Source organism: Tursiops truncatus, chromosome X (genome assembly GCF_011762595.2).
Source record: "Tursiops truncatus isolate mTurTru1 chromosome X, mTurTru1.mat.Y, whole genome shotgun sequence".
Lineage (NCBI taxonomy): Eukaryota > Metazoa > Chordata > Mammalia > Artiodactyla > Delphinidae > Tursiops > Tursiops truncatus.
Window position 1 is genome coordinate 109,580,682 of NC_047055.1, and position 14,443 is coordinate 109,595,124.

Here is a 14,443-nt window from a genome sequence, read left to right on the forward strand (position 1 = left end):
CTACCTACAGGTCTTTTGTCTCCTTAGGTAGGTTTATTTCTAGATATTTCATTCTTTTTGTTGCAGTGGTGAATGGGAGTGTTTTCTTAACTTCACTTTCAGATTTTTCATCATTAGAGTATAGGAATGCAAGAGATTTCTGTGCATTAATTTTGTATCCTGCTGCTTTACCAAATTCATTGATTAGCTCTAGTAGTTCTCTGGTAGCATCTTTAAGATTCCCTATGTAGAGTATCATGTCATCTGCAAACAGTGACAGCTTTACTTCTTCTTTTCCAATTTGGATTCCTTTTATTTCTTTTTCTTCTCTGATTGCTGTGGCTAAAACTTCGAAAACTATGTTGAATAGTAGTGGTGCGAGTGGGCAACGTTGTCTTGTTCCTGATCTTAGTGGAAATGGTTTCAGTTTTTCACCATTGAGGACGATGTTGGCTGTGGGTTTGCCATATATCGCCTTCATTTTGTTGAGGAAAGTTCCCTCTATGCCTACTTTATGGACTTTTTTTTTTTTTTTATCATAAATGGGTGTTGAATTTTGTCGAAAGCTTTCTCTGCATCTATTGAGATGATCATATGGTTTTTCTCCTTCCATTTGTTAATACGGTGTGTCACGTTGATTGATTTGCGTATATTGAAGAGTCCTTGCATTCCTGGGGTAAACCCCACTGTATCATGGTGTATGATCCTTTTAATGTGCTGCTGGACTCTGTTTGCTAGTATTTTTTTGAGGAGTTTTGCATCTGTGTTCATCGGTGATATTGGCCTGCAGTTTTCTTTCTTTGTGACATCTTTGTCTGGTTTTGGTATCAGAGTGATGGTGGCCTCGTAGAATGAGTTTGGGAGTGTTCCTCCCTCTGCTGTATTTTTGAAGAGTTTGAGAAGGATAGGTGTTAGCTCTTCTCGAAATGTTTGATAGAATTCGCCTGTGAAACCATCTGGCCCTTTGCTTTTGTTTCTTGGAAGATTTTTTTTTTTTTTTTTTTTTGCAATACGCGGGCCTCTCACTGTTGTGGCCTCTCCCATTGCGGAGCCCAGGCTCCGGACTTGCAGGTTCAGCAGCCGTGGCTCCCGAGCCCAGCTGCTCCGCGGCATGTGGGATCTTCCCGGACCAGGGCATGAACCCACATCCACTGCATTGGCAGGAGGACTACCAACCACTGCGCCAGCAGGGAAGCCCCTGTTGGAAGATTTTTAATCACAGTTCCTGTTTCAGTGTTTGTGATAGGTCTGTGCATATTTTCCATTTCTTCCTGGTTCAGTCTCGCAAGGTTGTGCGTTTCTAAGAATTTGTCCATTTCTTCCAGGTTGTCCATTTTATTGGCATAGAGTTACTTGTAGTAATCTCTTACGATCCTTTGTATTTCTGCAGTGTCAGTTGTTACCCTTTTTCATTTCTAATTTTATTGGTTTGAGTCTTCTCACATTTTTTCTTGGTAAGTCTGGCTAATGGTTTATCAATTTTGTTTACCTTCTCAAAGAGCCTGCTTTTAATTTTATTGATATTTGCTATCATTTCTTTCATTTCTTTTTGATTTACTTCTGATCTGATCTTTATGATTTCTTTCCTTCTGCTAACTTTGGGCTTTTTTTGTTTTCTTTCTCTAATTGCTTTAGGTGTAAGATTAGGTTGTTTATTTGAGATTTCTCTTGTTTCTTGAGGTAGGATTTTATTGCTGCAAACTTCCCTCTTAGAACTGCTTTTGCTGCATCTCATAGGTTTTGGGTCGTCGTGTTTCATTGTCATTTGTGTCTAGGTAATTTTTATTTCCTCTTTGCTTTCTCCAGTGAGCTCTTGGTTATTAAGTATTGTGTTGTTTAGCCTCCATGTGTTTGTATTCCTTACGTAGTTTTTTCCTGTAATTGATGCCTAATCTCATAGCGTTGTGGTCGGGAAAGATACTTGACACGATTTCAATTTTCTTAAATTTACCAAGGCTTGATTTGTACCCAAGATATGATCTATCCTGGAGAATGTTCCATGAGCACTTGAGAAGAATGTGTATTCTGTTGCTTTTGGATGGAATGTCCTATAAATATCAATTAAGTCCATCGTGTTTAATGTATCATTTAAAGCTTGTGTTTCCTTATTTATTTTCATTTTGGATGATCTGTCCATTGGTGAAAGTGAGGTGTTAAAGTCTCCTGCTATGATTGTGTTACTGTCGATTTCCCCTTTTATGGCTGTTAGTATTTGCCTTATGTATTGAGGTGCTCCTATGTTGGATGCATAAATATTTACAATTGTTATATGTTCTTCTTGGATCGATCGCTTGATCATTATGTAGTGTCCTTCTTTATCTCTTGTAATAGTCTTTGTTTTAAAGTCTATTTTGTCTTGTATGTGAATTGCTACTCCAGCTTTCTTTTGATTTCCATTTGCATGAAATATCTTTTTCCGTCCCCTCACTTTCAGTCTGTATGTGTCCCTAGGGCTGAAGTGGGTCTCTTGTAGACAGCATATATACGGGTCTTTTTTTTTGTATCCATTCAGCCAGTCTGTGTCTTTTGGTTCAAGCATTTAATCCATTTACATTTAAGGTAATTATCGATATGTACGTTCCTATTACCATTTTCTTAATTGTTTTGAGTTTATTATTGTAGGTCGTTTTCTTCTCTTGTGTGTCCTGCCTAGAGGAGTTCCTGTAGCATTTGTTGTAAAGCTAGTTTGGTGGTGCTGAATTCTCTTAGCTTCTGCTTGTCTGTCAAGCTATTAATTTCTCCGTCAAATCTGAATAAGATCCTTGGTGGGTAGAGTAATCTTGGTTGTAGGTTTTTCTCCTTCATCACTTTAAATATGTCCTGCCACTCCCTCGTGGCTTGCAGAGTTTCTGCTGAAAGATCAGCTCTTAACCTTATAGGGATTCCCTTATGTGTTACTTGTTGTTTTTTCCTTGCTGCTTTTAATATTTGTTCTTTGTATTTAATTTTTGATAGTTTAATTAATATGTGTCTTGGCATGTTTCTCCTTGGATTTATCCTGTATGGGACTCTCTGTGCTTCCTGGACTTGATTAACTATTTGCTTTCCCATATTAGGGAAGTTTTCAACTGTAATCTCTTCCAATATTTACTCAGTCCCTTTCTTTTTCTCTTCTTCTGGGACCCCTATAATTCGAATGTTGGTGGGTTTAATGTTGTCTCAGAAGTCTCTGAGGCTGTCCTCAATTCTTTTCATTCTTTTTTCTTTATTCTGCTCTGCAGTAGTTATTTCCACTATTTTATCTTCCAGGTCATTTATCCGTTCTTCTGCCTCAGTTATTCTGCTATTGATCCCTTCTAGAGAATTTTTAATTTCCTTTATTGTGTTGTTCATCATTGTTTGTTTGCTCTTTAGGTCCACTAGGTCCTTGTTAAACATTTCTTGTATTTTCTCCATTCCATTTCCAAGATTTTGGATCATCTTTACTATCATTATTCTGAATTCTGTTTCAGGTAGACTGCCTATTTCCTCTTCACTTGTTAGGTCTGGTGGGTTTTTGCCTTGCTCCTTCATCTGCTGTGTGTTTCTCTGTCTTCTCATTTTGCTTATCTTACTGTGTTTGGGGTCTCCTCTTCGCAGGCTGCAGGTTCGTAGTTCCCGTTGTTTTTGGTGTCTGTCCCCAGTGGCTAAGGTTGGTTCAGTGGGTTCTGTAGGCTTCCTGGTGGAGGGGACTAGTGCCTGTGTTCTGGTGGATGAGGCTGGATCTTGTCTTTCTGGTGGGCAGGTCCACGTCTGGTGGTGTGTTTTGGGGTGTCTGTGGCCTTATTATGATTTTCGGCAGCCTCTGTGCTAATGGGCGGGGTTGTGTTCCTGTCTTGCTAGTTGTTTGGCATGGGGTGTCCAGCACTGTAGCTTGCTGGCCGTCGAGTGGAGCCCGGTCTTGGCATTGAGATGGAGATTTCTGGGAGATTTTCGCCGTTTGATATTACGTGGAGCTGGGAGGTCTCTTGCGGCCCAGTGTCCTGAACTTGGCTCTCCCTCCTCAGAGGCACAGCCCTGACGCCTGGCTGGAGCACCAAGAGCCTGTCCTCCACACGGCTCAGAATAAAAGGGAGAAAAGAAAGAAAGAGAGAAAGAAGAAGATAAAATAAAGTAATATAAAATAAACTTATTAAAATAAAAAATAATTATGAAGAAAAGAATATTTTTTAAGTAATAAAAAAAACAGAACCCTACGTCTCATGGTAAAAGCAAAACTATATAGACAGAATCACACAGAGAAGCATACACACACACACTCACAAAAAAGAGAAAAAGGGAAAAAAATATATATATATCGTTGCTTCCAAAGTCCCCCTCCTCAATTTGGGATGATTTGTTGTCTATTCAGGTATTCCAGATACGCAGGGTACATCACGTTGATTGTGGAGATTTAATCCGCTGCTCCTGAGGCTGTTGGGAAAAATTTCCCTTTCTCTTCTTTGTTTGCACAGCGCCTGGGGTTCAGCTTTGGACTTGGCCCCGCCTCTGCGTGTAGGTCGCAGGAGGGCGTCTGTTCTTCGCTCAGACAGGACGGGGTTAAAGGAGCCGGTGATTCGGGGGCTCTGGCTCACTCAGGCCGGGCAGAGGGAGGGGCACGGGGTGCGGGGCGAGCCTGCGGCGGCAGAGGCCGCTGTGACGTTGCACCAGTCTGAGGCGTGCCGTGCGTTCTCCTGGGGGAGTTGTCCCTGGATCCCGGGACCGTGGCAGTGGCGGGCTGCACAGTCTCCCCGGAAGGGGGGTGTGGATAGGACCTGTGCTCGCACACAGGCTTCTTGGTGGCGGCAGCAGCAGCCTTAGCGTCTCATGCCCGTCTCTGGGGTCCGAGCTTTTAGCCGCGGCTCGCGCCCGTCTCTGGAGCTCCTTTAAGCAGCGCTCTTAATCCCCTCTCCTCGCGCACCAGGAAACAAAGAGGGAAGAAAAAGTCTCTTGCCTCTTCGGCAGGTCCAGACTTTTCCCCAGACTCCCTCCCGGCTAGCCGTGGTGCACTAACCCCTTGCAGGCTGTGTTCACTCCGCCAACCCCAGTCCTCTCCCTGGGATCCGACCTCCGAAGCCGGAGCCTCAGCTCGCAGCCCCGCCCGCCCCGGCGGGGGAGCAGACAAGCTTCTCGGGCTGGTGAGTGCCGGTCAGCACCGATCCTCTGTGCGGGAATCTCTCCGCTTTGCCCTCCGCACCCCTGTTGCTGTGCTCTCCTCCGCGGCTCCGAAGCTTTCCCCCTCCGCCTCCCGCAGTCTCTGCCCGCGAAGGGGCTTCTAGTGTGTGGAGACCTTTCCTCCTCCACAGCTCCCTCCCACTGGTGCAGGTCCCATCCCTATTCTTTTGTCTCTGTTTATTCTTCATTCTTCCGCCCTACCCAGGTAAGTGGGGAGTTTCTTGCCTTTTGGGAGGTCTGAGGTCTTCTGCCAGCGTTCAGTAGGTGTTCTGTAGGAGTTGTTCCACATGTAGATGTATTTCTGGTGTATCTGTGGGGAGGAAGGTGATCTCCGCGTCTCACTCCTCCGCCATCTTCCCAATCCCTTATCTCTGCTTACAAAACCTCTTACCCTTCAAATAGTTACTTCTCATTCATACCTCTCCCTAGCCCCGGGCAACCATCAATCTGCTTTCTGTCTCTGTGAATTTGCTTATCCTGGACAATTCATGTAAATGGTGTCATATAATATGTGACCTTTTGTTTCTGACTCCTTTCGTTTATCATTTATCATAATGTCTGCAAGGTTCATCCCTGGTCTCTCAGTTATCTGTACTTCATTCCTTTTTATGACTGAATAATATTCCATTATAAGAATATACCACATTTTGTTTGTCCGTTCATTCACTGATGGAAATTTTGCGTTGTTTGCATTTTTTGTCTTTTATGAATAATGCTTCTTTGAATATTTGGGTACAGAGATTTGTTTGAATACAGTTTTTAAGTTATTTTGGTTATATACCTAGGAATGGAATTGCTGGGTCATACGGTAATTCTTGGTTTAAATTTGAGGAGCTACCAAACTGTTTTCCAAAGAGGCTGAACCATTTGACATTCTTACCAGCAATGTATGAGGGATCCAATTTCTTCATATCCTCGCAAACACTTGTTACTTTCCATTTTTATAAGCAACCTAGTGAAATGGTATCCCACTCTGTCTTTTTTGTATACGTTTCCCTAGTGACTAATGATATTGAGCATCTTTTCATGTACTGTTTGGCCACTGGTATACCCTCTTTGTAGAAATGTCTATTCAGGTCCTCATCTCCAACTTATGAGGGAGGCTTTGGATATTGACCTCCTAGGTAAGCTCACTCATTGGTGTATTTATTCAGAGGCCAGTCTCAACACACCATTAACAGATTCCAGAGTTGGACTTGAGGGCACACTGGGGAAGTCTCAGGAGAAAGGAGCTCTAACGTGGGAAAGTGCTGGAGCTGAACACACGTGCTGGGACCAGGGCAGTGAGCTTTCAAGGAACCCTGGCGCGAGGAGCAGGAGGACTCTAGATAAATGAAGCCCACAGACAATCCCCAAATTACGGTTTATTCTTGTATTAACCTTCCTTCATCAGGACTGTTTATAGTCCTTTGGCTACAGGGTTTTTTGCTTGCTTGCTTGCTTTTTATTTTTTAAATTGCCTGAAATACAGTTTGAAGTAGTGAGGAGACAAGTGAATTAAAGGATACTAGGTCTGCCTCAGGCCGGGAAGAGTGGAACAGTGTGGCCTCTAGACGAATTCAGACCAAGGGTCTATTCCCAGCTCTGTCACAAGTCTTGTGAACTTGAGAAAATTGCAAGTTCATCATCTGCAAAATGAGTCTGATAAGCCCTACCTTGTAGAGCTGTTGTAATATACGTGATGTTTGTAAAGCACTTGCAACAATGGTCTTTCAAGAATGGCATTTATTACTACGATAACTATGACCCCAGACCATAATACCAACTCTTGGGGATTTTTTTCTTTAATCTCATGAGATGTCAGAAAATACGATACGCAGCACCTTTGGAACGAACAAAACTGCTTAGACAGTAAAACTATGTAAAATTTCCCCATTTGTAAATATGTCATTTGAGTGTAGAGGGACCTCTCCCAGCTGGATGCTACTCAGAGGTTCTAGAATTTGCGTCAAGGACCAGCAGCTTCCCTCCCAGGTGCCTTTTCATCCAAACCACCCCTAGTTTCATTATAATTTCACCACCACCAAAAATTGTAGCCTTCCTTTGGAGTTCCCCAGATTACACTTAAGGTAAGTAGTAGAACATCCCTTTAAGGGAGTGGCCTCTGGCCCTTTGACCCCAGTGCAAAGAGTGCTATCACAGTGGCTTCTTGACATCTCACTTCAAGGAAGTATCATCCTTGTTTCTCAGAAACTCCCTGGAGGCGATGGGATTAAAACACCTAGTTTGTGCACTGTGTTCACCTGCACTGGGACAGGAACACGGAAGCCATTTTATTCCTGCCCCGGGTGGAGATTCTCTCTGTTTTACCCACAGTCGCAAAGTAAAAATTCAGGGTAAGCTTCCATTCCAGTCTTGAGTCTGTCAACTCTGAGGCCCACCATCTAAGGGTCCCACCCTCCCCCACCACAATTCACTCGGCCTCATTTAGCCCACCATCCCGCCTAACTTAAAATCACCTCCTGAAGGGAACTGCAGTGTCCCAAAGCTCCAGACTTCCTTGCTTCAGAGCATTTACACTTGACTGCTCTCGTCTGGAACCTCCTCTCTTTCTCACCCCTTGTTGTAACTTGCCATTTATTTAGGTCTCAGAGTGTGTCTCACCATCTTGACGTGGCAGCAGCTCCTAGGCTCCGAAGGTCTATGGACAGTGGCTCAGTCTTCTTTTTCTTCCCATCCCCAGTTGTGCCACAGAGCCTTCCAAAGAGTAGCTGCTCAATTAATGGTTGGGAATAAGAGTGGCAACGATAAGGATGTCTACTTTATTATTGCTTAATTTCTCTCACAATCTTGAATAATCTAAGAAAACATCTTTCAGGTTTACAAAAAGAAGCACTAAAAGAATAAAAGAAACCAAAAATGTACCACCATGTACGCTTTTTCTTTCCTTTTTTTACTTGACCCACATGATTTTACTGCCGAGTCTATTCACAGTTCCGTGGAAATCCCTCTTCCATTGCTGTGTTTTCTTGTTCTAGGTCACAAAAAGGAATGGAAGGTTTCTAAATTTGTTTTATGAAATATCAAAACTTTAACTTGTACCTGATAAAAGTAATGAGTATGCGATCCATACTGTCACCGGCAGAATGGCGATTTCCTGGGCTCTTGCCCTCCCAAAGAGGAAGAGTTCAGTCGAGAGGCGTAGAGCAGTTTTAAGCAGCAAGAGTTCAGTTAAGCAGAGCAAAGGTACGCTCCCGAGAAAGCAGGAGAGCGGGCTGTCTGGAAACCAGAAGCAGCCCCGCGATGGGGTAGGGCTGTGTTTTGTAGAGTGGTGGTCCCTCCCTGTGTCCTGTGTTATTTGACTGACAAATCGATCGACAGCTTTAGGCTATATAACTTTCCTGCTAGTATGCAGGCACTTACCCATAAGCACCCAAGCAGAACCCATGGGGTGGGGCGGGGAAGCAAAAGCCGCGATGCTAAGTTATTACAAGTGAGGCGTAATGAACCCTGGGTTACCTTGAGTCACCTTATAGGTCTTGGTGCGCCTGCGTCAACCTGTGCTGGCGGTTTTGTCTTGCTTGGTCCTGGTATGGCTGGAAACCTAGCAGTGGTCCTTGACCACGAGAGGGAGGATCTCTGGGCATGCTGCAACCACCAGTGTCCAGGTAGGGGAGGGAAAGGCGAACCGTCCAGGATGGGGCAGGCCTGCTCTCCTCACCTTGGCTCTGGGCACCCTCTTCAGATCCTGGGCATGAAACCCCTGCATCACGAGAGCTCGTGGCTGGAGCTCCCGGAGGCTCCTGGCGAGTGCCAGCAGCAGGGGAGCTCGGGGGCGGTACCCCGAGAAACAGAAGCGGGGCAGGAGGGCGACTCTTCCATCTCTTCTGCCGCCGCCGCCGCCGCCTCAGTGGCCTGGGCACCCTTGAGACTCTGAGTCTGCCCCCGGGCCTGGTGGTGTTTCTCGCGGGCACGGCGCTTGCTCTTCCGGCCCCGAGGCATGATGACACAGGTCAGGGCCAGCAGGCGGGAGTGTGGGCAGGAAGGCAGGCAACGAGGGCACCTGGGGGAGGGACAAGGAGATGCTGTGAGCACCTTCAGCGGGGAGATTCCTCCCTGGCTTTAACCAAGGCCGCCTCTGCAGGGTCCTTGAGGGCACTGCCCGAGGACCCACAGGGCTTCTGTTCTCCTGCTCAGCCTGTCCCCTGAGACCCCTGTGGAGGACGGTACAGTGAGCCTTGGGCTACAGGCTGCCAGCCTACCTGAGTGTCACTGGGGTGACAGAAGGGGCTGCCAGTGGGACCTTCCGTGTCCTAGGGCGGGGAGTCTGCTCAGTTCATCTTCAGGATCTTTAGGTGGACGGCAGCCAGGGCCTGGGCTTCCTCCCCTCCGTTGCTCTGCCGTTGACACCTCAGTGGTCCCGGGGACCCATGAGGAGGAAGTGAGTGGTGGCCCAGCTCACCGGCCTGACAGGGGGAGCACCGTGCTGACAGCTCTGTGGAGTCCTTTCTATCCTGGGATCACTGGGTCCTCAGTCCCTATTCAGTGCTCTCAGCTGGCTTCACGTAGGGCCTGGGACCCACCCTTCTGCCCTCTGATGGCTTTACCTTCAGGCTAAGGGTCTCACCTCCCTTAGACCTGATGTAAAGGAGCCTCGGCCCGACTGCCCTGTCCTGAGCCTTCAAGTGCTGAAAGCAGGGGCAAGGCTAGACTCTTTGTCGTCCCCACAGCTCAGCGGGTGGGGCATGTTCCCCTTAGTCGTCACTCAGGGTTCTCAGTTTGACTCCTGGAAGGCCTGTGGCTCCTGTCTCTTTACCTGAGGACATGTGCTCATAGAAAGGCCCACCGCTGTCTGAGAGCCAACAGAAGAAAGTGAGGGTAGCCTGATGTCCCACGTCTACCTGTGGTCTCTGAAGGCAGGAAACCGGGGCCGGCAGATCCAGGCCTTGTTATGCTTGGCCGCGCCGGTCCTCACTCAGGCTCTTCCTCAGTTTGACTCCTGGGAAGACCTACATTTCTCCCTCTCTTCACCTATTACCGTCCCCACTTCTCTGTCACCCTGGGAGGAGTTAAGGGTTGCCTCTGCTCGGCCTGACATCTCTCCAGGCGTCTCCCAGGACTGACAGCAGGGGAGAGATGATGTGCTGCCCCCATTGTTATGGTTTTCATGCTCCACTCCAGCCTTAGGTCCTCACCCCAACTCCTAGCACAACCTGGAAATTTCCCCTGTGCTGAGTCACCAGCCTCGGAGCAAAGTCCTCACCACCCTGAGTCCCCAGAAGCAGAAGTCAGAGTAGGCCACGTGCAGCCACAGCTATTTCTGAGGGGCTTCTGAGGACTAACAAAGAGGGCAAGATTCCCTGGGCTCTGCTCTTCTGGGGTTTGTGACCTCAATAGTCCTCACTCTGTCAGGATCTGGGACTCTCCCCTCTACCGACCTGAGTCCTCCCGAGCCGGAGGCAAGTGGGTGACACATGGAACTACCCCTGCCTGGGGCTTCCCCGGGCCGAAAGGGTGGTGGGGCTATGCGTTTGTTCCTGTCTCTTTTCGGTTGTGTTCCCCTTGGTCCTCACTCGGAGTCCTTACGCTGGCTCTTCCCGTGACCTAGAGAGGCCTGTGCTCTCATACTACAGCCTTTACTTCCCCGAGACCACCTAGGAGGATGTGAGGGTTGCCTCACGTGGGCATGACTGCCTGTGGTCACTCCTGGCCGACAGTAAGGGAGGGATTCTGTGGCGTCCCCGCTTTTATGACTTGGGTGGTTCCCTCAGTCCTCATGGTCCTCTGCTCGACTCTTGGCATGACCTGGAATTCCTCCCTGTGCTCCCCTGAGGCTGGCCTCTGGGACCAAGTGCCTCATCTACCTGAGACGCTCTAAAAGGAAAGGCGTGGGGCGCATCATGCCAACATTCCTGGATTTGCCAAGGGGAGGTATCCAGTGGCAGGGCTCTGCTCTAGGTGGAGTCCCTTTATCCTCATTTAGAGTCACTAGATTTCCAGTCTCTACTGAGTGAGGCTGTTCCCCATAGACCAAGGCCCTCGCCTCCCCGAGACCACCCCCAGTGGAAAGAGGGGGCAGGTCAGCCAGAAAGCTTTGTCCTGGGCCTCCTGGGGCTGACCTCAGGGGCGGGACTCTGCATTCTCCTCTGTTCTGGAGTGAGTGGTCCTCTTGCTCCTCATTCAGGGTCCTCATCGTGATGCCTGACCAGACCCAGGACTCCAGCCTCCACTCCCCTGAAGCTGTGCTCCTCAGCACAAAGGCATTACCTTCTTGGGAATTCTGAATTGGAAGTCAGGATGAACCAGATCTGTCCAAAGCTGTTGGGGTCTTCTGAGGAGCAGGACTTTACAAGGCCCCACTCTTCTGGAGTCAGTGGACCCTCAGTCCTAACTCTGTTCTCTTACCTTGACTTCAGGTAGCATATGGGACTCCACCCTCCCTACTGTCTGTCTGCCAGCCTCAGGCCAAGGCTTTCACCTTCCTGAGACACCAGAAGGGGAGATAAGAGACCTATTCCCTGGCTACTCCTGTCGGGGGCCTCTGTATGGTCCCCTTTGTTATGGGGAGTCCACTCATCGGCACCCAGTGTCCTGACCCTGAAGCAAATTAAGGCCTGTTAGGATCTCCTACTTGGGCAGAATTGGAGATGCTGCCACAAGACCAAGGAACTCACCTCCCTGAGAACCTCTCCACCCTTGCCCCGGAGGAAAAGAAGGGGTACCTTCAGACAGGCAGCTCTGCGCATGGCCACACAAGGGAGAAAGCAGGGTAGACTTTGTGGGGCCCCCTTCTGTTCTAAGGTCCTCACCTTGAGTAACTATCAGAGGCTGGGACTCCTCCCTCCACTGACCTGAGGACACAGCTCTTAAACCAAGGCTTTTATGTCCCTGAGAAACTTGAAGAGTAAATGAGGAGATGCTGATCTTTTTGGGGTATCTGACATTGCATATGTAGAAGACCCCATTGTCACCAAAAATTTTTCTTTTTATTCATACCATTCACTTATTCAGCGTTATTGTTACTGTATTCCAAAACAGTGCTTTGGGAACAGGGCCCCTTTTATCCCATGAGATACATTTTGGAGTGGTGAGAAGAAAAATGAATTAAAAGACGTAAGGTCTGGCTTAGGCTGGGAGGAGTGGAAGAGTGTAGGCTCTAGACTATTCCAGACTAGGGGACTAGACCCAGCAAGGTCACTTAATCAGTCTTGTGAACTTGAGACACCTGCAAGTTATTCACCTGTGAAGGGAGTCTGCTAAATCCTATCCTGCGTGAATGTTGGAATGTTATGTACTACATGTAAAGCAGTGGCATACTCATTAAGCAATATTGGGTTTTTGATGAATGGCAGTTATGATATGATTATTATGAACCCCAAAGTACCACCCTCCCATCAGAGTTTATTTTTAATCCAGTAGGTAGCAGAGAATATGCAGTGCACTAGGGCAAAAGAAACAAATACTCACAAATGAGCTAAATCAAAGTATCTTTTATTTCTACCAAAAGAAAGTTTAAACGAAGTAAGGCAAACCACGAGTTAAATGGCTTTTACTCTGTTTTCTCCATTTTTTGTTCCTAAATATTTTCTGTAGTCGCCTTTCACATTTCCATGAAAATCTCTATTGCAGTGCCATGTTTTCTACTTCTGGATCATACAGAAAATATAGATGGTTCGTGAATTTCTTTTACATATACCAAAACTGTAACTTTAGAACTCTTTAAACAGCAATAAATATGCAAGGAATGTCATTCACGAATTCCTATTCTTAAGAAAACACACTATTAGAAGAAAAAAACATTTGAAAAAACCTAAATCAATCAATAATATATAGAAGTTACTAGTTTAAAACAGGAAGATAAATAAGATCTATACTTTGTTCCCTCCACCCCTACTACTCTGCACTATTTAGGAGCCTGACTGCTCCCTGCCAAAACAAAGTAAGCAAAGTGTCCACGGCCTCCCCCCCTACATCTGGGGCAGCTGTGGATCTTGGCTATGAAAGGGCCTCTGCCCGCAGCAGCAGCTGCAGCCCTGGCCGCGACTCTCAATCTTGCTCTCTCTTCCTCATCTTTCAGAGCCGCCTCATAGAGACCTGGTAAGGCACTGGGGATGGTACCAATGATCTTGGCCACAAACTCCAGCACTTTCATCTTGCTGGTTTCATGGTGGGCTCTCGGGCCCCACAGGAACTCATAGCGCGGAGGATCGCTGCCGGGCACCTGGCAGTAGGCCAGGTACTTCTGCTGCAAGAAATCTTTGCGGATGAACCTCGTGGGCTCCCCAAAGATCAAGTGCCTCCTCCCAGCATAGAAACCCAACGCATTGAGGAATTCCCAGAACTCCTCCTCGGTGGCACGGTTGCCCTTCGTGAAGATCATGCCCAGGAGAACCATCAGGAGACCGGACTTGGGCAGCCCCGACTCATCACTCGGACTTCCCTCGCTGGGGAGGGCCATCTTGCTGATGAGGGCGTAGGAGTGATTGCTGGGGTCGACTTCTTTCAGCTCGAGGCCAAAGACCACCTCTATGATCGCAGAGGCTCTCCTGAGGATCTCAGGGAAGTGATTCCTGTACTTCCTGCTGAGAGTCTTCAGCAGTGCTGCCTGCAGGATGGGCTCCTTCGTCTTGTACTTCTCTAGCAGGAACCGCACGAATATTCTGGACTTCCTGGTCAGAGGATCTCTGCGACTGCTGCGAATGGAAGGTGCTGCCGGGGAGGTACCTGCACTTCTCTCATCTTGGCTCTGGGCACCTGCTTCAGATCCTGGGCATGAAACCTCTGCATCACGAGAGCTCGTGGCTGGGGCTCCCTGAGGCTCCTGGTGAGTGCCAGCAACAGGGGAGCTTGGGGGAGTACCCCAAGAAACAGAAGCGGGGGAGGGGGGAGACTCTTGTATCTCTTCCGCTGCCTCCTCAGTGGCCTGGGCACCCTTGAGACTCTGAGTCTCCCCCCGGGCCTGGTGGCGTTTCTCGCGGGCACGGCGCTTGCTCTTCTGGCCCCGAGGCATGATGACACAGGTCAGGGCCAGCAGGCGGGAGCGTGGGCAGGAAGGCAGGCAACGAGGGCACCTGGGGGAGGGACAAGGAGATGCTGTGAGCACCTTCAGCGGGGAGATTCCTCCCTGGCTTTAACCAAGGCCGCCTCTGCAGGGTCCTGGAGGGCACTGCCCGAGGACCCACAGGGCTCCTGTTCTCGTGCTCAGCCTGTCCCCTGAGACCCCTGTGGAGGACGGTAGAGTGAGCCTTGGGGCACAGCCAGCCAGCCCTGCCTGGGCGGTACGGGGGTGACAGTGGGGGCTGGCAGGGGAGGTAGGTCCCCACGGTTCCCATTCAGAGTCAGGATGACAGTTGTTGCCAAGACCCCCACCCCCAACCCCTCCCCTCTGCTG

The 14,443-nt window shown here is 48.3% G+C and overlaps 1 protein-coding gene across 1 annotated transcript; it reads right to left on the reverse strand.

Annotated features, from left to right (window-relative positions):
* Window positions 1–12,955: 12,955 nt before the first annotated feature.
* On the reverse strand, window positions 12,956–14,062 carry LOC117310234 (melanoma-associated antigen B4-like). Its single transcript, XM_033849338.1, has one exon. It carries the CDS (start codon window positions 14,060–14,062, stop codon window positions 12,956–12,958), a length of 1,107 nt encoding a protein of 368 aa, XP_033705229.1.
* Window positions 14,063–14,443: the final 381 nt, after the last annotated feature.

What these genes read in the sequence shown, in the direction of transcription:
- LOC117310234 (XM_033849338.1), bottom strand. Translation starts at nt 14,062, where the DNA reads ATGCCTCGGGGCCAGAAGAGCAAGCGCCGTGCCCGCGAGAAACGCCAC.